This window comes from Bufo gargarizans, chromosome 4 (genome assembly GCF_014858855.1).
Source record: "Bufo gargarizans isolate SCDJY-AF-19 chromosome 4, ASM1485885v1, whole genome shotgun sequence".
Lineage (NCBI taxonomy): Eukaryota > Metazoa > Chordata > Amphibia > Anura > Bufonidae > Bufo > Bufo gargarizans.
This window is the reverse complement of record NC_058083.1, coordinates 365,963,021-365,985,452: the sequence shown is the minus strand read 5'-3', so window position 1 is coordinate 365,985,452 and position 22,432 is coordinate 365,963,021. Positions and strand designations below refer to the sequence as shown.

At 42.2% G+C, this 22,432-nt stretch overlaps 1 protein-coding gene across 2 annotated transcripts in view; it reads left to right on the top strand.

Moving 5' to 3' along the window:
* The window catches only part of TULP4 (TUB like protein 4), a 379,716-nt gene that overhangs the window by 72,867 nt on the left and 284,417 nt on the right, over positions 1-22,432 (top strand). For both annotated transcript variants that reach the window (XM_044288804.1, XM_044288805.1), the window contains one exon: positions 14,774-16,854. In XM_044288804.1, the coding sequence (XP_044144739.1) occupies positions 16,603-16,854 (252 nt within the window). In that variant the 5' untranslated portion in view covers positions 14,774-16,602. The remainder of the gene's footprint in view (positions 1-14,773; positions 16,855-22,432) is intronic.

The following is a 22,432-nucleotide window of genomic DNA, read 5'->3' as shown; positions in this document are numbered from 1 at the left end:
GGACACCCTCAGAAATAAGTGTTTATTTGGGGAGATTGAAATGTGCACTTATGCTTTCTTCTCTTCGATTGTGTTACTCTCATGCCTACGGCCAACTTTCCTATATTTTTTTTTCTTAGGTTTACAGAGTTTAGTTTACCTGAAGCTTAGTGTTACAGAAATGCTTTGCTAGATAATGAAAGTTGTATGTGATTGTTTTCATGTTCATCTATTAGTTGGGGCTCTCAGGGCTCCTCAGCCCTGTGGCGGCTTCCTTGGTCCGTCATTGGAAGTCCGTCTCCTATTGTAACCTTCGTTCTATTTGGTATAGGACGAGTCTGTCCCTCTACTTGGGACAGTTACCTGATATTGCAACTCACCCCTTTCTATCTCTTTCCTTTTTCCTTCCTTCCCTTTTACTTTTACCTTCCTGCCTGGATAGTCGGTGACTGCCAGACCTCCTCATTACGCAAGGTACTCTTGGGGTGGTTTGTGCGAACCCTTGACTATCCCCCTCTGCTGCACTTTTGAATATAGCCTAGGGTACAATCTGAGTTTCTCAATATGGTGGGGCCGCCTAACATGAAATTGACCTCTCTAAACGTTCGAGGTTTCAATACCCCGGAAAAGCGCTCAGGGGTTTTATACGGCATGCACAGGGAGAGGGTGCAAATTCTGCTGCTGCAGGAAACACATTTCAAAAGAGAGCAGGTTCCAAAGATCCTGTCAAAACATTACACTTTTTGGGTCCATAGCACTAATCCGGATTCTAAGTCTAAAGGCGTTTCAGTTGCTCTTCATAAATCACTGCCTTATACCTTTTTAGAGTCGCAATTGGATCCTCTGGGTCGGTTCCTGTTCCTGAAGCTGCGAATCCATGAGAGTGTGCACCATTGGGAATCTCTACCTGCCAAATACCAGACAAAGCAGAGCTCTATCAGGTATTCTCACTAAGTTGGATGCCTTTGCTGAGGGATTGGTGCTGTTGGGTGGTAACTTCAACATGATCATGGAGCCCGCTCTGGACTCCTCTTCGGGCAGAACTTTGGTTCCCTATTCGACAATTAACAGATCTAAACAACTGCTACATGCCAGACAGTTAGTTGATGTTTGGAGGATACTCTATCCTAAGGATAAAGATTTTTAAAGACTTTTCCCCGGCGCACCAATCCTACAGCAGATTAGATAGATTCCTGAAATCTCATCATGCGTTGTCCCTTTCTTCTAACCCACACATAGGCACCCGACTTTGGTCAGATCACGCACCAATATTTCTGTCTCTAGAATTACCGGACCTGGTAGCTAAAGAGTGGACATGGAGGCTAAATGAGACCCTTTTGAGGGATAGTGTATGTAGGGCTGATCTAGAGTCAGACAATTTATTGAGAATCACTCACTAGATGACACGGCCCTCCCCTTACAGTGGGAAGCGTTGAAATGTGTGTTGCGGGGCGTTTTGGTAAGCCATGGTGCCAGACTCAAAAGAGAGACGGGAGCAAAGATTCGGCAACTTTTGCGGCAGATAGCCGATCTGGAGCAATCACACAAGCAATCACTGGATCCACACGTTCTTTCTGAACTTACGGCGGCTAGAGACCAACTTAAGGTGTTACTCTCTGCCTCTGTTTTCAGGAACACTGAGCGGTTTTGCAGCTATTTATTTGCGCATTCCAATAAACCCGGGAAGGCGCTAGCGCATTATATACACCCTCGACAACAGGCTAGCTTCATTCCAAATATATTGGATGCTAGTGGTGCTCTGATGCATCATCCAAGACAAATAGCGGAAACCTTCAAAGGGTACTACGAGGGTCTATATAATATCCGGGGACAATTTGCGGACATGCCTGCAGAGGCGTTTGCTGACCGAATAAATACAAATATGGAGGATACAGCTCTTCCCACGATACCCATAGAAAAGGGAACAGAAATTGAAGAAGATTTTTTGGAACAGGAGATGGGAGAAGTTTTGAAGTCACTAAAAGGGGGTAAAAGCCCTGGTCCAGATGGTTTTACTGCACCCTTTTTTAAGGACTTTAAAGAACTATTATCGCCTTTTCTTTTAAGGGTATTCAATAGCATCTCTCCTCCTTGTCCATTTCCTAGACAGTCCCTGGTGGCTCATATAGTCGTAATACCGAAACCTAATGAAGACCCAAAAGTTTGCACTAATTATCATCCCATATCCCTGATCAACTGCGACATTAAAATATATTCCAAACTTTTAGTGAATCGTCTTAATAGAATTCTCCCTGGTGTTATCCACGGCGATCAAGTAGGGTTTGTACCTGGTAGAGAAGCCAGGGATAATACTATTTGCACGATTAACCTCATCTCTAGGGCTAAAAGTAGGGGGGTTCCTCTCTGTTTATTCTCAGTCGACGCTGAAAAAGCGTTCGACCGAGTTAATTGGGAATTTATGATTGCAGCGCTGAAACAAATTGGCTTAGGCCCTATGTCATCGCAATTCATGCGCTTTCCTTCTTCTTTGTGTGGTGCCAAATCAATGAGAAGTATTAGTATGTGTATGCCATACTGCTTTATAATGAGACCAGACACACTAGGTGGTTTCATGAAAGCATCTTCTCTCTTCCCTCAGCCATGGTAGAAGAGACGCGCCCCTTTATTCACATTACATTGATTTAAATAGCAGACATGACATCACAAAGGGGTGTTCCTTAAGAAGAGACTATTGGCTCCTTAACCTGATAGGAGTGGTTTCAGCAACTACAACTGTGTTCATAGGTATATTTGGAAACTGTAATGTAATCCCCCTCTTCCCCCAACCTTATTTACCTTAAACAAAAGAATGCACACATGGCTCAAACATCTGGCTTTCGGCCATCTTGTGGACAAAAATGTGTACTACAGCAATAATGTTTCAAACCAGATCCACGTCTCTCACAAATCCCTCCTTTTGCGGGAAATAGACCAAAGGTGAACAGGCAAAGTGAGGTACTCTCCCAACGCCCTAAACAGCGAAGAGCTGGACTTTCCTTATTGCTTCACCAGGTCCCCTCAACTCCCTTTCGGGTTTGCCTTCACCTTGTCCTATTTACCCCGCAACCATCAACAAGGTTTTATTTACTTCAGGATGGAATCATTTTTGTCTTTGACAGGGGCACAGCACACATACAGAGTATGGGCATGGATGTATTTTACGTTTTTAAAAACAATTTTCCTAAAATGTAGAACTATATGGCAGCCTGTTAAAACCAAATTCTAAACGCATTGTAGTTGCTGAATCAGTTTCCAAAACATTATTCGGCCATGATATTAATTTCATAAGTTTTTCCATCAGTTCATTTGATAAAGTCCATCAATTCCCTCAGATCCTTGGTGATCCTTCCATCAGAGGCAATGTTGTCCGGGATGTAGATGCAGCAGTTCCTGTAGACCCCTCCTTTTTCTGCTGTCAAGGACCAGTCGGTTCTGTAGAGTCATCACCGGAAAAGAGCTCAGTTGTTCCACCATTCCCTTCACAGCATCACAGGTGTAATTCACAAATCTGTTGATGACAATAGATATGTTAACCCAATCCAATTTTTTTTTTTTTTTTTACTAATCATGGGAGTTAATGACTCAAATCCTGCAACTATCTGACTTTTTGCTTTAAATTAGTCAGAAACTCTACTACAGACTCCTATGGCATCCATGTATACACGTGAGTCAAAGGATGTAGGAGTGACCTCTTTTGTCTTGACCGGACATTGTTTTCTGATTTGATCCCACTCAGGAGGTGAGAATAGAACAAATGGCATCAGTACTTGATCAGGGTACATTGGCCACTTCATTCCACCTGCATCCTGGGTCGGAGTTTCAAATCTCCACACAATCACCAGATATCTGCGTTCATAAACCAACTGTCAGAGTAAACTCATTCAGCTAAATTATGTAAGAACAATATCCTGGAGGGAAAACACCAAAGGGCTTTCCTGTATAAAATCCTGTTTCTAAGGCCAGTTTGTCATATTTTTAAATAGGCCAAATATTTAATTGTCAATTATAGGTAAGGACGTAGGAGCCACAGATACGACTGAACTTTGAGGTTTCTCCCTCACCAACATTCTAGATTTGCCTAGGGGATCTTTGTCACTTACACAGGCTCCTAACACATATATCCCCAAATCCTGTTGGATAGGATTTGTAATGGACAGGAACAGAGGATTACACTCATCATGTTTACAACTGTTTGGTGGTGTTCCCTTCAGGACAGTCATCCTTTGCAATATCCACAGTTGGTATGGTCATATCTAAACACAATTACCATAGACTGGGTCAGTTCCAGTCACACAGATGTACTTATCAGACCAAAACCAAGTGTCCTATCTGTCATCTGTCTTACAGTCCACTATACTGCAAAAGTCAACCTAGTTGTTCCTGACTCATCTTGACAATATAACTGTTGGAATTTGATTTGACTGTGATTTCCCTTTTGTACAATATGAAACAAACAATATGACATGAAACAAAACATTATGGCTCTTATAGTCCTGGCACTTGATTGCAATACGACCGGTTTCTCCTTGCAATTCGACAGCAGTTGCGGTTATCAGGACTTGATGTAGATCTTCAAACCGTAGCTCTGACCTTCCACCCGTCTCTCGTTTCACCACTACCCAATCTCCTGATTGTAAATAATGAATCGCTTCTATACAGTCTGGATTCTAGGAAACTACAAAAACTTGGAAATATACATTAGACAATTCATTTGTGCAACAGACAACATAATTTTGGAAAACTACTATGCTGCATCTGGAATTATTGGGGAAATAGACATCTAATCCAGGAGCATTCTCAAAGAGTACTTCATAAGGACTTAGACATATCTTCCGGTTAGATGTGTACCGGATGGAGAAAAGCCCCAGGGGTAGGTACTCTCACCTCAGTCAATATCTTTTAGCTGTAGCCTTTGCTACAGGCCAAATCTCTGAATATCCTGGAAAGAGATCAATATAGACACAGACGTATTCACACTGTTCCACCTTTGTTCTGAATGTAGTCAATCCGCAGTCTCTGAAATGGGTAAGATGACCTGGGCATATGCCTTCCTGGAACTCCCATAGTTCTCCCATCATTATTACAGTATTCATCAACTAACCTAGTGGCAGCATTGTTGAACCCAGGAGCCATCCACCACAGAACCCAATCACACCTCCTTGATTTGCCCATGTTCTAAATCCATCCTCTTTAGGTAGAGTGCCCTCTGAAGGAAGAGTTTATTACCAACTCTCCAGAGTCCAATCATCACTTCTACCTTTATCCTTTGATGTTTCCTTTCAGCCTTTGTAACCTGTATCTGAAAAAGGCAAACTTTTTGGAAGTCCACTGGCCCTAAGCCATCCTGTATCACACAGACTTCCACTCAGCGTGGACTTCAGGTAATAGCTTAGCCTCTACCTTCTCAGGCAGCATCAGGGCATTCATACACTCAGCATTCATTATTGATGGGTTTACCCATGGATCCAACAAAATCTCTGCTTCACCAGATTAGACCATAATAATGAGTGATACTGAAGGCATACCTGGATGTTAGTAGTCTTACCCTCAGCCATCTTACCAACCTCAGTGAGTGTCTTCAGCTCTGTCTCCTGCACTAACATTGCTGGAGCGAGTGGTTCTTTCTTGACAACATCAGATTAAGTAGGAACAGCATATCCTGTCCGAAATGATCCATCTTCCAAGAACCTGAAATTATCTACCAGAAACTCAAAAATGTGGTTATTAATTGGAGGCAGTTATTTGAATTTTTATTTACAGAGGTGGGAAAGTATTTTATTTATTACTCCCAGAAGGCCCTACTACTACTACTCCCCCTCCAGATGCAGCAGAATAGTTGGATCTAATTTTGCACACCCTTAAGATGGCAATTAATTGGTGAGAGCAGTAGGAATTGCATTAGTATATTGTATAGAATACTAAATCCAGTATTTGATTCTGGGTTGTTAATTCTCTATGGGCAGCATAAGTAAGTCCTATAAATTGGGAATTCTATTCATCATGACAAAATTGATGTTACTACTGGGTGTGGGAGATGTCAGACATCATACAATGATGCAGAGATCCCTACACTTTCACTCATATCTGAATAAGGACTAAGAATGGGTGCAACCTTAGATTGATAGGATTGGACACTTCCAATTGGCATCATAGGAATTATCTCTGCAGGCACATTTGTAACTGTTGGGACATACAATCTGGAAAGGTTATTGGCAGACATCACCAGATCTAATCCAGTGCTGGGAACTATGATAGGAATTGTGTCCTGTCTTTGAGATCCACAAACAACACACTTTATTATCTTCACAGTCTGCAGATGCATTACTAATTACCAGCCCCCCCCCCCCCCCAACCCCCATATGGAGGGGAGTTGAATTACTGAGCACAGAGGGGGATGTGAATACAGATGGGAGGAGTTCTTTTTGAGAGCACATTCCAGTACATGGTGTAGAGGAGGGCTGACAGAAGAAGACCCAGGATTACTTTTTAAAGTTACAACAGATGTGGTGGGGGAAGGGATGCCTCATGGCAACTTCTTTGTTCTCTGTATGATTCAAAATCCTCCATCTTGCAATAAGAAATGCTCATCATTTCTCCAACTTACTTCAATTTCTCTCAGTCACTTCCATAGACACTTTCCACCATAACTCAGTATGCACCAGCCTATTATAATCCTTCAACCAACGTCTGTTTTCCTTCAATACACTTATCCACAAACTTTCATTTAATCTACCGGTTTCTGGCATCTCAATTGCACACATGAACGATTTTAACTTCATAACTGCAACTTTAGTTTCGATATGCAGCCTCTAGGGGGAACTCTTACACAATACTACGTATTTCCGGTTAATACCGGAAATCGCTGCTACTTAGTATGACCGAATGCTTTCAACTTTTATTCCTAACTGAAACGTTTCCTTTATTTCTTTCATCAACTGAGCTGCTGTTTTCACTCTGTCCTGCAACATTAGAATTTCCCATTATTGTAGTTACACAAAGCTCAAACAATTGCTACTTATCAAACCCGCAAACTTAGCGTAGTTGCACAAAGCTCAAACGGTATCCGATTACTATAAGTAATCGCCACCGAACCCACTAACTTAAGTGCAGTTGCACAAAGCTCAAATGATATAATAGTATTGAACCCACAATCTCTCAAAGTGAAGACCCCTAGTCAATTCACCGGGATACAAAACCTTAATAACTGCCAATTGCCCATGACAATTGGTGTTAACCCTTTCCTCCAGATTCTCGTCAGAATCTGGGCTGGGATCCAATTCTACGTCACAGGATATCCGACTCAGCTGTCTAACAACTTCCGTTTAGTTTCAGTATGTTCCACCACACAAAGAAGGAATATTTCAACAGGTTCTTTCTAACGGACAGATCAGCTATAATTTGAACCCTTATATCGCGATAACACCAATTCAACTCTTGAGAAAACACCTGGGCAAAAGACTCAGAGGAGGTTGTAAGAATAAAAGCTTCTTACCTTTACTGCAGTTTATGCCTCGTCTGATGGTTTTGCGCAAGTCCTCTCCTGGCGTTTGAATCGGAAGTTACGCAAGCTGTCTGCCCCACGTTGGGCGCCAATTTGTCATCGCAATTCATGCGCTTTCCTTCTTCTTTGTGTGGTGCCAAATCAATGAGAAGTATTAGTATGTGTATGCCATACTGCTTTATAATGAGACCAGACACACTAGGTGGTTTCATGAAAGCATCTTCTCTCTTCCCTCAGCCATGGTAGAAGAGACGCGCCCCTTTATTCACATTACATTGATTTAAATAGCAGACATGACATCACAAAGGGGTGTTCCTTAAGAAGAGACTATTGGCTCCTTAACCTGATAGGAGTGGTTTCAGCAACTACAACTGTGTTCATAGGTATATTTGGAAACTGTAATGTAATCCCCCTCTTCCCCCAACCTTATTTACCTTAAACAAAAGAATGCACACATGGCTCAAACATCTGGCTTTCGGCCATCTTGTGGACAAAAATGTGTACTACAGCAATAATGTTTCAAACCAGATCCACGTCTCTCACACCTACGGTAATAGGGAAAATTGGTGCTTTATATACAATTCCCACTGCCAGAGTGAGAACCAATGGTATACTAGCCTCCTCTTTCTACATAAAAAATGGGATTCGGCAAGGTTGTCCGCTCTCTCCCTTATTGTATGTGATAGTAATGGAGCATCTGTCTAATGCATTACGAGCTAACCCAGATGTTACAGGCATACAATTGGGGAGTGCGCACCATAAATTGGCACTGTACGCTGACGACCTCTTTATGTATGTTTCAAATCCTCACGTCGCTGTCCCATCTATCCTACAAGAATTCCAAAGGTTCGGCCTACTGAGTAATTTTCAAATGAATCCCACTAAAAGTGAGATGCTCAATATTTCACTCCCGACGGAGGTAGCTTCCCAAATTCAAAGCAATTTTCCCTTTCAATGCAGAGCGTTAGTATAACATATTTAGGATTACAGATCCCAAAACAGCTCCATCTACTCTATCCTCTTAATTACTTACCCTTACAGAAGAAAGTATTGGAAGATTTTATTGGAAGATTTACAGAAATTCTCTTTGAAGCACATCTCGGGGTCGTTAAGATGGACATTCTTCCGAGATTTCTGTATCTTTTTCAAACTGTCCCAATAAGTGTACCAAGGGGATATTTTGTGGTTCTTCAGAGGGCCATTAATCGATTCGTTTGGAATTCAGGTAGGGTTAGGATTGGTTCTGGGGTGCTGACTAAACATAGGGATAGGGGAGGGCTGGGTCTACCAGATCTTAAGGTATATCATGCATCAGCATTGGTGATGAGGATCATAAACTGGTCAGATAGAGACTCCCCGAAACTTTGGATTAAGATGGAGATGGAGCTCTCCCCAATAGATTTATCGGTAGCACCATGGCTTACCAACCGCCCAGCCCAAGAGGGTTGGCCTTTCTTGGTGAGACACGCCTTGGCCTGCTGGGATTATTGGACCTCGAAGTTTCAGATTTCGCACAAAATAGGTCCTATGACCCCAATCATCAAGTAACCCTGGTTTCATGGTAGGAGAAAGGGCACTTAATTTTCTGATTTGGCACAAATCCCAATGTCCTAGGATCCGGGACGCTATGATACAAAAACGCTTGCAAAATTATGGTGCTCTTGTACCTGATGATAGGCGGAATGGCTCCACGTGGCTTGCATATGCCCAGATAAAGTCTTTCATACACAGCTTATTCGACCAAGGGTCATGTCCAGATATGACAGCTTTTGACAATATCTATGTGAAGCCTGATGTTCATTACAAGCTCATTTCACAGTTGTATGGGCCTCTAATGGACTGTAGTAGTCCTGATTTAGCCCCGTTCTTTAAAAAGTGGGAGTCTGACCTACGGCTATCCTTATCAACGGAGGATGTCCTGAAGGTGTGTACACTCTCTCTCATGGATTGTCTATAGCTGCACATGCGAAGGAGAAGAACTATAAGATTCTATCCAGATGGTATTATTGCCCCTCGACTCTAAGGGCTCTTTCACACCTGCGTTATAGTCTTCCGGCATAGAGTTCCGTCGTCGGGGCTCTATGCCGGAAGAATACTGATCAGGATTTTCCTAATGCATTCTGAATGGACAGTCCGTCCTTCAGGATGCATCAGGATGTCTTCCGTTCCGGAACGGAACGTTTTTTGGCCGCAGCAAATAGCGCAGCATGCTGCGCTTTTTGCTCCGGCCAAAAATCCGGAACACTTGCCGCAAGGCCGGATCCGGAATGAATGCCCATTGAAAGGCATTGATCCGGATCCGGCCTTAAGCTAAACGTCGTTTCGGCGCATTGCCGGATGCGACGTTTAGCTTTTTCTCAATGGTTACCATGGCTGCCGGGACGCTAAAGTCCTGGCAGCCATGGTAAACTGTAGTGGGGAGCGGGGAGCAGCATACTTACCATCCGTGCGGCTCCCGGGGCGCTCCAGAGTGACGTCAGGGCGCCCCAAGCGCATGGATCACGTGATCGCATGGACACGTCATCCATGCGCATGGGGCGCTCTGACGTCATTCTGGAGCGCCCCGGGAGCCGCACGGATGGTAAGTATGCTGCTCCCCCGCTCCCCACTACTACTATGGCAACCAGGACTTTAATAGCGTCCTGGGTGCCATAGTAACACTGAAAGCATTTTGAAGACGGATCCGTCTTCAAATGCTTTCAGTACACTTGCGTTTTTCCGGATCCGGCGTGTAATTCCGGCAAGTGGAGTACACGCCGGATCCGGACAACACAAGTGTGAAAGAGGCCTAAGCAAGATGTTCCCGAATGTCTCTAATCTGTGCTGGAGATGCAATTCGGAGGTGGGTTCAATGCTACATATATGGTGGCAGTGTCCAATAATAAAAAAAAATTGGGACCAGGTGTTCCTCATTTGCAACAAATTCACAGGTAAAACTGTTCCCAACTCCCCTAAGATTGCTCTTCTATCACTATCGATAGCTAGTATTAAGAAAAATCCGATACGGTTCTTTCTGATAGCAGCACGTATGGTAATTCCGCGCCAGTGGAAGAAGGTGGAGGCTTCCTCTCTCTGTGCATGGGCGTCCGAACTCAGATGTTTAAGAATAAAAGAAATTACAGCACTTTCGCAGGGCACGGAGAGTCTTTTCTATGGTAGATGGAATTCTTTGGTGGATTTTATCCACTCTTCTGATTTCTCAAGGCTATTAGGGGAACTCGGTAACACAGGGGAGGGGACGAGACCTGGGGAATAATAGTTTTGCAGCTTGCTTCTTATATTCCATTCTTTTACGCTAGCCATTTGATTACCAATACATCATATATAGATTACTTCCCGTTCACAGATCTGTTTGCTCTTCTTCTTTTTTTTTCTCCCCCCCCCCCCCCCCAAGGCTCTTTACAGGGAGGTATATCATCTATGAATGTTACATGCGTTTTGTCTTTCCTTGATTTCTGTAGGGTTTCTAGGGGTGAGGTACTAGATTCCTAATTTTGATGTATGGTATGTACAATGCCGTTTGAGTATATTCTCTACATTTTTATAGTGTTGTATGCTTACTTGTACCATTTTGTTTATACTGATTGTCACTGACATTGTGGATCCTGCGTGATCCTTTATTGGTATAATGTAATTTTGTCGATTTAATGCTCGTGTGCTTCTTGCGCAAGATTGACACTTTTTGAAAATAATAAAGTGAAGTAAACATAAAAAAAACTAAACAAAAAAAAACAAATTTTTCTTATATTTTATACCACATATAACCTTTTCAGATGCACTGATTGCATAGTGGCAGACATAGGAGGTAATTTATCATCAGGGGGATACTTGAAGTCCATTTTACTCGAGTCTGCTTTAGCATGCTTTGTGCCAGACGTATCAAATGTTGCACACTGTTAAATTTGTCATTTCTATAGAGGTTGCATCACTTCAGCAAATGACACTTATGTTGTAGACAAGGTTAATAGAAGGCACTTACAAATGTATTGTGATTGACCATATTGCCTCCTTTGCTCGCTTGATTCTTTTTTCGTATTATACGCTGCTCTTATACAGGGGTTATGCCCACTGCTTCAGCGCAGATACGAAATGACCAGGACAGGAGCTGCTGTGCATGCGTGCCTATGTGTGCTCCCACTGTCCTGGCTGGCAGAGAGATCGGTGCTTTTTCCTACAGTGTGCAATCATGGCCACTGCTACTGGATTGAAGGGTGGTCATAACCCCCTGATACAAGCAGTGTATAATGAATCAAGGCTGGAAAGGAGGCAATATGGACCAATAAATACTACAGTTTTTTTTATTTCTATTTTTTGCCACTCCCAATTGAAGTGAGTTTGCAAAAAAAAATTGAACTTTTTAAACCTCACCACACACATGATTTTGGTGTCGGCTTTTTTGTGAGTGGGAAAAAAGGAAGTGGAGTTTTTCTGGAATCTTTTGCATAATTTTGGCTTACCACTAGCGTTTTCTTCATGGCATTTTTTTTCCTATAGAGAAGGTATTTGCAAAACACCTGGAAAAATACCAAGTTCTACAGCGTGCTGCATTTTTGAAAAGAAGTAAGAAGAAAAATTGGCACTTAATGAACAAAAATGCCTGGAGCAAAAAAATGTTTGTGTCCTGTATTTCATATATCCCATAAACCTTCATCTGAAGCTAGAGTTTTTACTGCACAAAAAGCTGCAAAATGCCACTAAAAGTGCAGAAAACTGCTAGTAAAAAGCACCCCAAAGACTGGAAGTGATAATTCTAAATGAAACAAATGAACATAGATAACCACATTCTTTCCTTCTCTCTTTTCAAAACTGGAGTGAGGGATGTGAAAATGCAAAACTCCACAAATGTTTGTGCAAGTGTCCCCAAAAAGTCACAAAAGCCCTATTTTGGGATTTTTTTATGCCAGAATTCTGAAGAGCAGGGCTTGATACATTTTTCACAGTGAGATATGTCCCAGGAAGAACAAGAGAGGAACAACCAAACTGTGTACAGTTTTACAAACTGCGCTCCAGAATTCTTAATTCTAAGCATGTACGGTGGGCTCAGTGGTTAGCACTGGTGCCTTGCAGCGCTGGGGTTCTAGGTTCGAATCAGACCAAGGACAACATCTGCATGGAGTTTGTATGTTCTCCCCATGTTTGCGTGAGTTCCCTCCGGGTACGCCGGTTTCCTCCCACACTCCAAAGACATACTGATAGGGACCTTAGATTGTGAGCCCCATTGGGGACAGTTGGTTGCTAATGTCTGTAAAGCGCTACGGAATATAGTAGCGCTATATAAGTGTATAAAATAAATAAATAATAAATTCTATACAGACCTATGAGCGATAACCTGTCTTATTTGAAACCCAACTTTAATTATTTTATACTACAAGGGAAGAAAGTTTCTGTGCACATAAAAGTGGGCTGTCATGTATGACACTGATATATGGGTACGTAGACCATACTATGTTCCTGGATATAACTGTAGTTCGTGTAGAGCTAGCAGCTGTTACACAGAGCTTTTGTTGGCTTGCCACAGGCTCCAGCAGCCATAAGATGTCAGAAGTCATAATTTAGCTGAAGCCTAGCGTACCCTTATTTCCATGTTGGCACAGTAGTAATAATGCAGCAGAGATGATAATTGTAAATTATAATTTTTATTGCTTTTCCCTGCCCTGTGTTTGTGTGAATATAATGAACAAGGTTCTTTTCATACTAGTATCATCACTTCGGTTGAATGAAACCATGATCACTGTGTTCAAATGGACACTAATGTGACCCCATTGATTTTAGTTGCATCTGTTTAGGCTCTGGTATTTTTTATGACAGATATAGTGCTGCAGACCGCACCGTTCTTCTCATCCTGAATACTGTACTCCCTGATGGGAGCCACCCGAATAAACAGAACCTTACAGATATACCAGTGTTTAGTTGTAGAAGCTAATAAATATGCCAGTGATACAAGGTTCCTAGTTAACCAGGCGATGCAGGACAATCTGCACTTGATTAAAGGAAATGTGTTCTCAGAAAATTACTCGTTTAATAGTTTTTATGTTAAACATATTTTTTTAAGCATTATTGATGTCGTTTTTAATTTTCCATGTCAATATCTATTTAAACAAAACCCATAAAATCCTGCAGTTTTTGCAATGGCCACTAAGCCACAATAATTGGCGCATCTTCTTGGTCTGTACAGATCACCTTACTGCAGTTACCTGCTAATCTGTCATTCTGATCCTGCCTGTAATGATATCACCTCCATGTATAGATAAGACAGATGTATCATTCACAGTGGGCGACTGTCAAAGCTTATCTATTCTTTCCTTGTGCAATGACCTCTGCACAGGTCACAGAGCATGGCTAGAAAATTCTCCCATAGAAGTCAATAGGGTCCTGACCATTGTGTCTATGGACTATGTGGCGGCCGTAAAGTACTTTTCTTACAGCTTAATAAATGCTGTTAAGAATAGCTTATGCAAGATGGCCACCCCCATTATCGTATTCAGGAAATACAATGAAAAAAAATCTGAAAATAAAGGATATTTGTTGCTATATAGTTTTAAGTGGCAGATTAAAGTTTTGGTAACACATTTTAAAAGGACCTTTCACACAGTCTGCAAACTGAATGGAGGAAGAATGATTGGTTCACCCTCCTTTCAGTTTGAATATTGTCTACACAGGGTGATGTGGTCTGGCAAACGAGGAGTTTTGGTACCCTGTAAAACATGTAGTACTCAAAAAAGCAAGCATTTGCCCATTTTTGGGGTGAATGGTGGCATGCTTTCACGGGGCAGTGACTGGGTGTGAGCTTTTTACATTCCCGATCCTCAACCCATGTAAAAGGCCAGTTGAATACCGAAGAAAATACTTAGTGTGATTTTAATATTTATCTAGAGCCAACATCCTGAGGTATAGTCTTTTGCTTTCCATGTGCTTTTGCTGTTTGACTAATCCTTTTTATTTTTTGATAAATGTAAATATATAAGCACGATCTGGGTGGTTGAGCTGTTCCATTATGCATCATAAATGTCTCCGCTATTATGGTAAAAAGACCTTGGTCAACTATATAATATAGTTTTTTCGAGCTGTTGGGCCTAATCCTTGGGCCACATCTGCAGCAGAATACTGAATGTAATTTCACATTTGCATGCAAATCCAACACACTTAATATCAGGTTGCTTTATAAGTATGAGGGTTTAATAAGCATATGATAACTGGGTCCTATCTGAAGTTGGTGAATTCATGGTAGAAGATTGTTTATCCTACAAATAATTGACTTTTTGTAACACTTTTTTTTGTGTGTTTTTTTTGCAGGCAGCCACAAGGTTGCACCCTGTCGAACACGACTCCTCAAAATTCCCTACAACGCAACACTGTCAAAGCCAACTTTATTACATCCTATTGTTGACGCTGTGTGGGCAGCCATGCACACCTTCAACTTCATCAGGCCATTTCCACCGTCATTCCCAACTGCTAGACTGGAGTGCCATTTCCAAAATAACTTGAAGAACTGAAGCAGAATAACAGAAACATAGCTGGATTGTGATAAAACTGTTCCAGAAGTAAAATATTAAATTAAAATCACCCCCCCCCCCCCCAGTAGGATTATCCTAGCTGAATGTGCAAAGCATCAGTGAATAATACAGACCCCAAAACATATATACTTAAGAAATAGGAAATGTCCATGCGTCAAGAGACCAGAGGGCAGTAAATAACGATGCCTAATGTGTATTGATGGTGTGGAAGAGAACACGTTAGAAATAAGGCGAGGCAAGCCGGGCCATTCTTTTGACAAATAGACTTCACAGCACACTGTGTGAACTGGGTCGTGAAATTAATTTACTTTTTTTTTCCCCCCTCCATGTCTTTTGCTCGCCTCTTCTCGCTTCCTCAAATGGCTTAAATAGCATTTTAATCATAAGTTGGAGGTTGACTGGTTCTTGAAAGGGAGAGACATGCCTACTTTCTCCTGCTTCAACCTTGTGAATGACCAGAGGCTTTAAGCAGCAAGTTGCTTGTGCCAGTAACTAGTTTTAATGCCTGCGAGATCACTCATAAGATATAACAATTTTTTTTTTCTTTTTTCTTTTTTTTTTCTCAGTCTGCAGATTTATTTATGACTTTTTTATTTTTAATTTTTTTTATTGGCAGTAACACATTGCACTTCAGTCTGGGATTAAATTTTTTTCTTGGACAGAATATAGTAGGGAAATTGAACTGGCAAGGATAATGAATGCATTGTTCATGCATCAGTGTGTTAGGAAGAGTAGGAAAATTCTTAGCTAGTGGCAACATCTGAGCGGACATGGGAGAGTCTCTACCTGTACACAAATGTCTTGTTGGACCTAGTAAGGATCACTGCTTTTGGACTGTCGACATTTCTGATCGCTCGGCTTGAATGTTCTTATGAGGTCAGCTGCAGTCGCTGTACTGTAAAGACATAGCAGTGTAACATTTTCATTTCATTCTTTTTACACAACTGCTGATTAAAGCTGTTTGGGGGGAAAAAGGATTGGCCTGGAAATAATTTTGCACAGTTTGTGTGCCTTTTTTTCTTTCTGCTTTTTATGCAAACATGTCTTGGCTGCAAAAGCCTGCCCGAAAGTGAATTACTGTTAGAAGACGGAGTTATAGCAGTTTTGCTGTGCAACCAGAGGAATCTGGTGTCTGTACTTTAAGCCTTAATTACTTGAAACCTTTACAATCCTCTAATTTATGGAATAATGTCTGTGATGTTGTTGGACAGCTCTATCGCTATCCTGAAACTGGAATTTCAGGCTGCATACATTTTTGCATAGTAACGTGATGACTAGTCACATTGTGGAAGAAAGCGAAAAGAGGGGCAAGAAACCACGATTGTCCAAAGGGAAAACAACCACACAACCTTCATGACAAGAATCCAGACTGCTGGTTAATTTTATAAGCCAAATTTACATTATTGTGTTGTACATGAATAACTGTTACTATGCATTAAGAGGATCTTAATAGGCACTGACCGCTTCATGTACTCAAGGTCAGCTTTAACACTTTGAGAACTCTTAGGTCTTATTTAAATGCACCCAACTTTTGGAACTTGGTTTATTGACTTAATTTATTTTTAAAAAATTTTGCAAGGAGGACTGAAATCCCAACTTTGTAAAAGCATGTATGCATCCGTGGAGCACGGGCCTGTTCTTTGCAGTGATTCCAACATTTTATGCCTTTCATGGAAAGGAAGGGTTCCAAAAAGTGAAAAGGAGAAACCAGTGTGTCGCAGGCGCTACTATGAGGAAGGATGGCTAGCTACAGGCAATGGAAGAGGAGTTGTAGGCGTCACGTTCACCCTGAGCCATTGTCGAAGAGACCGAAACACCCCTCAGAGAACCAACTTCAACCTTCGAGGTCACAACAGTGAGGTAGGTGTTTTTGTTCTCCTATTCTGAATGTTATTATATTGCACAAGAGTCTTATAAAACCCTCTGTGAGGATCTCTCCGCTCTCCAGCCATGTCTGGCATAGTAAATACCATTTTGGGACCAATGAAACTCATGGCTATGGCTAGATATTTTTGAGACCAACAAATGAATGGGATCACTGATACTCTGCCATCGTGGCCACAAGACGAGCAGTGGAACCAGTGTCGCCATTTAGCTGTACCCTTGCTCTGCGTTGTGGCAGTTTTCCTTTTGCCAAGTTGTCCATTTGTTCATAAATTTGTATTGCTATTCATCTTGTGGAAGGGTGTGCCTCTACATATTCTGACACTGTCGGCACTAGTAAAAGAACTCATTTAGACAAGTGATGTTCACATAACCAACAGACTGAACACCGACACGCTAAAATCGATGAGCCAATTCACATGTCCTACTTTATTCATGGACCATTCGTCCGTGCACAGAAATGCTATTGGTATTGATTATCTTATGCAAATTTTTTCACTAGATTTGACCATTAAAATCATTGGATCAGTTAAGAAAAAAAAACAGTACACAGATCTCCTAGTGTGTGTGTGTGTATGTATATGTGTGTGTGTGTGTGTGTGTGTGTGTGTGTGTGTGTATATATATATATATATATGTGTATATGTATATATATATATATATATATATATATATATATATATATATATAAATGTATATGTGGTATTTTTTTTATTTTTTTTCCAAAAATGATGACTATACTGATTCCACATTGCAGTTTGTACTGCAAGTTTTTTTGTTGCAGAAAATACTTTATTTGTTATTTTTTACAAGCCACTTCACGTGTGAAAACTCTACATACATACCCCTCACACTAAATGCATCTTGGACTCCTAGGTCGCTGCTGGGTACAATGTTGTCCGAGTTGTACGCCACTTTCAGGCCTCTTTCACACGGGCGTCATTTTTTTTGCCCGGATAAGAGGTGGGTGCGTTGCGGGAAAATGCGCGATTTTTCCGCGCGAGTGCAAAACATTGTCATGCGTTTTGCACTCGCGTGAGAAAAATCGCGCATGTTTGGTACCCAAACCCGAACTTCTTCATAGAAGTTCGGGCTTGGGATTGATGTTCTGAAGATTGTATTATTTTCCCTTATAACATGGTTATAAGGGAAAATAATAGCATTCTGAATACAGAATGCTTAGTATAATAGTGCTGGAAGGGTTAAAAATAATAAAAAAGTTAACTCACCTTCTCCTCTTGTTCGCGTAAGATGCCGGTCTGTTCTTTAGCTGTGGGCTGAATGACCTGAGGTGATGTCAGATCACATGCTCCAATCACATGGTCCATCACCATGGTGATGGAGCATGTGATCTGACGTCACCACAGGTCCTTCAGCCCACAGCTAAAGAACAGACCGGCATCTACATGAACAAGAGGAGAAGGTGAGTTAACTTTTTATTATTTTTAACCCTTCCAGCACTATTATACTAAGCATTCTGTATTCAGAATGCTATTATTTTCCCTTATAACCATGTTATAAGGGAAAATAATACAGTGAATAGACTGTCACCTAGAACCCTTGCGTGAAAATCGCACCGCATCCGCACTTGCTTGCGGATGCTATGCGATTTTCACGCTTCCCATTCATTTCTATAGGGCCTGCGTTACGTGAAAAACGCACAAAGAGGAGCATGCTGCGATTTTCACGCAACGCACAAGTGATGCGTGAAAATCACCGCTCGTGTGCACAGTCCCATAGAAATGAATGGGTCAGGATTCAGTGCGGGTGCAGTGCGTTCACCGCACGCATCGCACCCACACGGAAAACTCGCCCGTGTGAAAGGGGCCTTACAGACTGACAATACTACGCACAAAACCGAAGTTAAAATCTATTTTAGAGGAACGATTGTTAGGAAACATTCTTTCCTGTATATTTACTTGTATATAAAGTGCAAGTGCTGCCATCTTCCGGCCACTTCACCGTCCCTTACTGCTCGCCTTCTTCATTTTAAATGTGATATATGCTTGAAAGTATGTCAGATGTACAGTGGCGTAGGATTTTGCAAAAAAATTTTGCATGTGGAAACGTCACACAGGAAATATCCCGCAGATGATGTCAATGCTGTCACCAGCGGCTAGTAAAAAATTACAGGGCATGTCACAGGTGTTTGGGATGAGGAAACGTTATACAGGAGAGGTACCACCGGTAATGTCACTGTCCGAAGCGTCTACTTAAAAAGTACCGTATAAGACGCACCTAGGTTTTTGGGGAGGAAAATAAGAAAAAAATTTTTTTTTACCAAAAGGTGTGCTGTGGGTTTGGTGGTCTGTGGATGACGGACACTGTTATGGGGGAGATCTGTGGATGACGGACACTGTTATGGGGGAGATCTGTGGATGACGGACACTGTTATGGGGGAGATCTGTGGATGACGGACACTGTTATGGGGGAGATCTGTGGATGACGGACACTGTTATGGGGGAGATCTGTCGTTGACGGTCACTGTTATGGGGGAGATCTGTCGTTGACGGTCACTGTTATGGGGGAGATCTGTGGATGACGGTCACTGTTATGGGGGGGATCTGTGGCTGGCACTGTTACAGGGGGGATCTGTGGCTGGCACTGTTACAGGGGGGATCTGTGGCTGGCACTGTTACAGGGGGGGATCTGTGGCTGGCACTGTTGTATATGTGCCATCCACAGACCCCCAGCCCATAACAGTGCCATCCACAGACCCCCCAGCCCATAACTGTGCCATCCACAGATCGCAGCCGCACCCCCCCCCCCCCCTGCCGCCGCCGCCACCATACAAATATAAGATGTGATATTCAATTAATAATTATCAAACATGCCCCCTCACTGTCTCCTATTACTACCTTACATCCTAATCGCTGCTGTTTTCAGGCAGGACGGTCGGGCGGCCGGCGCGTCTCACTGACGTCACTTGCCTGCGCCGCCTGCTTCATTCATAAAGTAGGCGGCGCAGGCACGTGACAAGAGTTACGCTGCCGCCTGCCCGCCTGGCCTGCATGAATTCAACAGCAGTGATTAGATGTAAGTTAGTAGTAGGAGTGAGGGGGCATGTTTGATAATTATTAATTGAATATGACATCGTATATTAGTATACTGGAGCGGCAGGGCGGTGCTATACTACACTGACTGCACCGCCCCGCCGCTATTGCCAGCCCCCAGACCCTCCTCCCAGTCCCTCCCCGAGTCCCCGCTCTCGCATACATCGCTGCCAGCGATGTAAAACTGCAAGTATTCGCCCCATAAGACGCAGGGGCATTTCTCCCCCATTTTGGGGGAAGAAAAAGTGCGTCTTATGGGGCGAAAAATACGGTACACTGTATGTCACAGATAAAAATTTAAGGCACACACTTTACACTGCAGATGTGGCTCTGGTAATGTCACTGTCCGCAGCAGACACAGTCTATTGAAAAAGTACACTGGATGTCAGATATTTTTGGGATGCACACTCTCTTTCAACTGGAGATGTGGTGCAGCTAATATCACTGTCTGCAGAGGACCCAGTCTACGGAAAAAGTACACTGGATGTCACTGATATTTTAGGGATGCGCAGAATTTGCACAGGAGATGTGGCACGGATAATTTACCTTCCTCCCAGGTCCTCAAAGACTTGGGCAGAGTGAACAATAATTGTATTTATTTTTATTTTTTTAATCCTTCCACCCCTAATTTACTAAGCATTCTGTATGAATAATGCTATTATTTTCCCTTATAACCATGTTCTAAGAGAAAATAATAATCTACACAACACCGATCCCAAACATGCCGATTTTTCTCACGCGTGTGCAAAACGCATTAAAATCACGCATTTTCCCGCAACGCCCGTGTGAAAGAGGCCTCATTCACACGTCAGTGTTTGGCCTCATGCACACGGCCGTTGTTTTGGTCCGCATTCGAGCCGCAGTTTTGGTGGCTCGGATGCGGACCTATTCACTTCAATAGGGCCGCAAAAGATGTGCACAACACTCTGTGTGCTGTCCGCATCCGTTGCTCCGTTCGGTGGCCCCGCAAAAAAAAATAAAAAAAAAATAACCTGTCTTATTCTTGTCTGCACTTTGCGGACAAGAATAGGCAGTTATATTAAAGGCTGTCCGTGCCGTTCCGCAAATTGCGGACCGCGCACGGATGCCATCCTTGTTTTGCAGTTCTGCGACTTGCGGACCGCAAAACGCACCACGGTCGTGTTCAATGTAGCCTTTTGGTCAGTGATTTCCATTAGTGATTGTGAGCCCAAACCAGGAGTGGAGCCTCCACAGACATTAGGGATAGGGGAAAGACCTGCACCTGTTCTGTGTCTAGGGCTGCACCTGGTTTTAGCTCAAAATCACTGACCGAACACTGACATGTGAATGAGGCATAACATGCTAGTTATGCTGCACTGTTAACATCATAAATTTAAAATGCAAAAAACAATGCCAGAACTGCTTTTTTTCCGTTTATCACCCTCCAAATAATTATAAACGTTAATAGATGTCATATATATCCCAAAATAATCTTACTAAAGAGATGGAATCCGACCTTCAAAAAGTTAGCTCTAAGGCTCTAAGTTATTGCTAGAATAAAATAGAGAAAAATCGTTAATCGTATGATGGGTTTTCTTTCATATTTATTTTTTAAATACCTTTTTATTGCCCAGACAAACCCTTTTAGCATGCTCCTATACAATTATGACCTGATATGTCTTTTTCTTTTCTACATTTTGTATAGCGTGGTCCTTGTGCTGCTGCTTTTGTGTATTATTCTTGTAATGGTGAAACAGTTGGTACATTTTCTGTCTTTGGATAAGGGTATGATGCACACTGCACCTAATCAGGAGTATCTTTCCGGTCAGAAATATATTGCTGACGTTTGAGGGTCTTTTTTTTTTCTTTCTTTTTTTTTCTCATGCCTTTTGATCAAGACTAATCTTGTTTTGTTGTGGAGTGAATAAATGTTCTGCACCTTGGTGCTTGCAGTGAATTTTTCCATACATATTCTAAGTGGGAGGATAAAGGAAGCTTTGCAGGAGAAAAAATACGAAATCCACAGCTATTTATGGCTTCTGCTCCTGAGGGCATTGAATGTCTGTGAAGAGGGATGCCCAAGGTTTGAAACCTGCTTGATTTTGAAGGCTGAAGTACAGTGATTCATTATGGTTCCAGCAAACAAACGATCAGTTTTACCCTAAGGCCCCTTGCAGACGAGTGTGTCCTGATGCGTCCCGATGCATTACGGCAAACCCGTGCGAGTAGGTACGCAATTGCAGTCAGTTCTGACTGCGATTGCGTTCCGTTTTTATCGCGCGAGTGCAATGCGTTTTGCACGCCAGTGATAAAAAACTGATTGTGGTACCCAGACCCGAACGTCTTCACAGAAGTTCAAGTTTGGGTTCAAGGTTGTGTAGATTGTATTATTTTCCCTTATAACACAGTTATAAGGGAAAATAATAGCATTCTGAATATAGAATGCCATAGTACAATAGGGCTGGAGGGGTTAAAAAAAAACAACAAAAAACAAAAAAAAACATGGTGATGGATCATGTGACGGACCATGTGATGAGCGT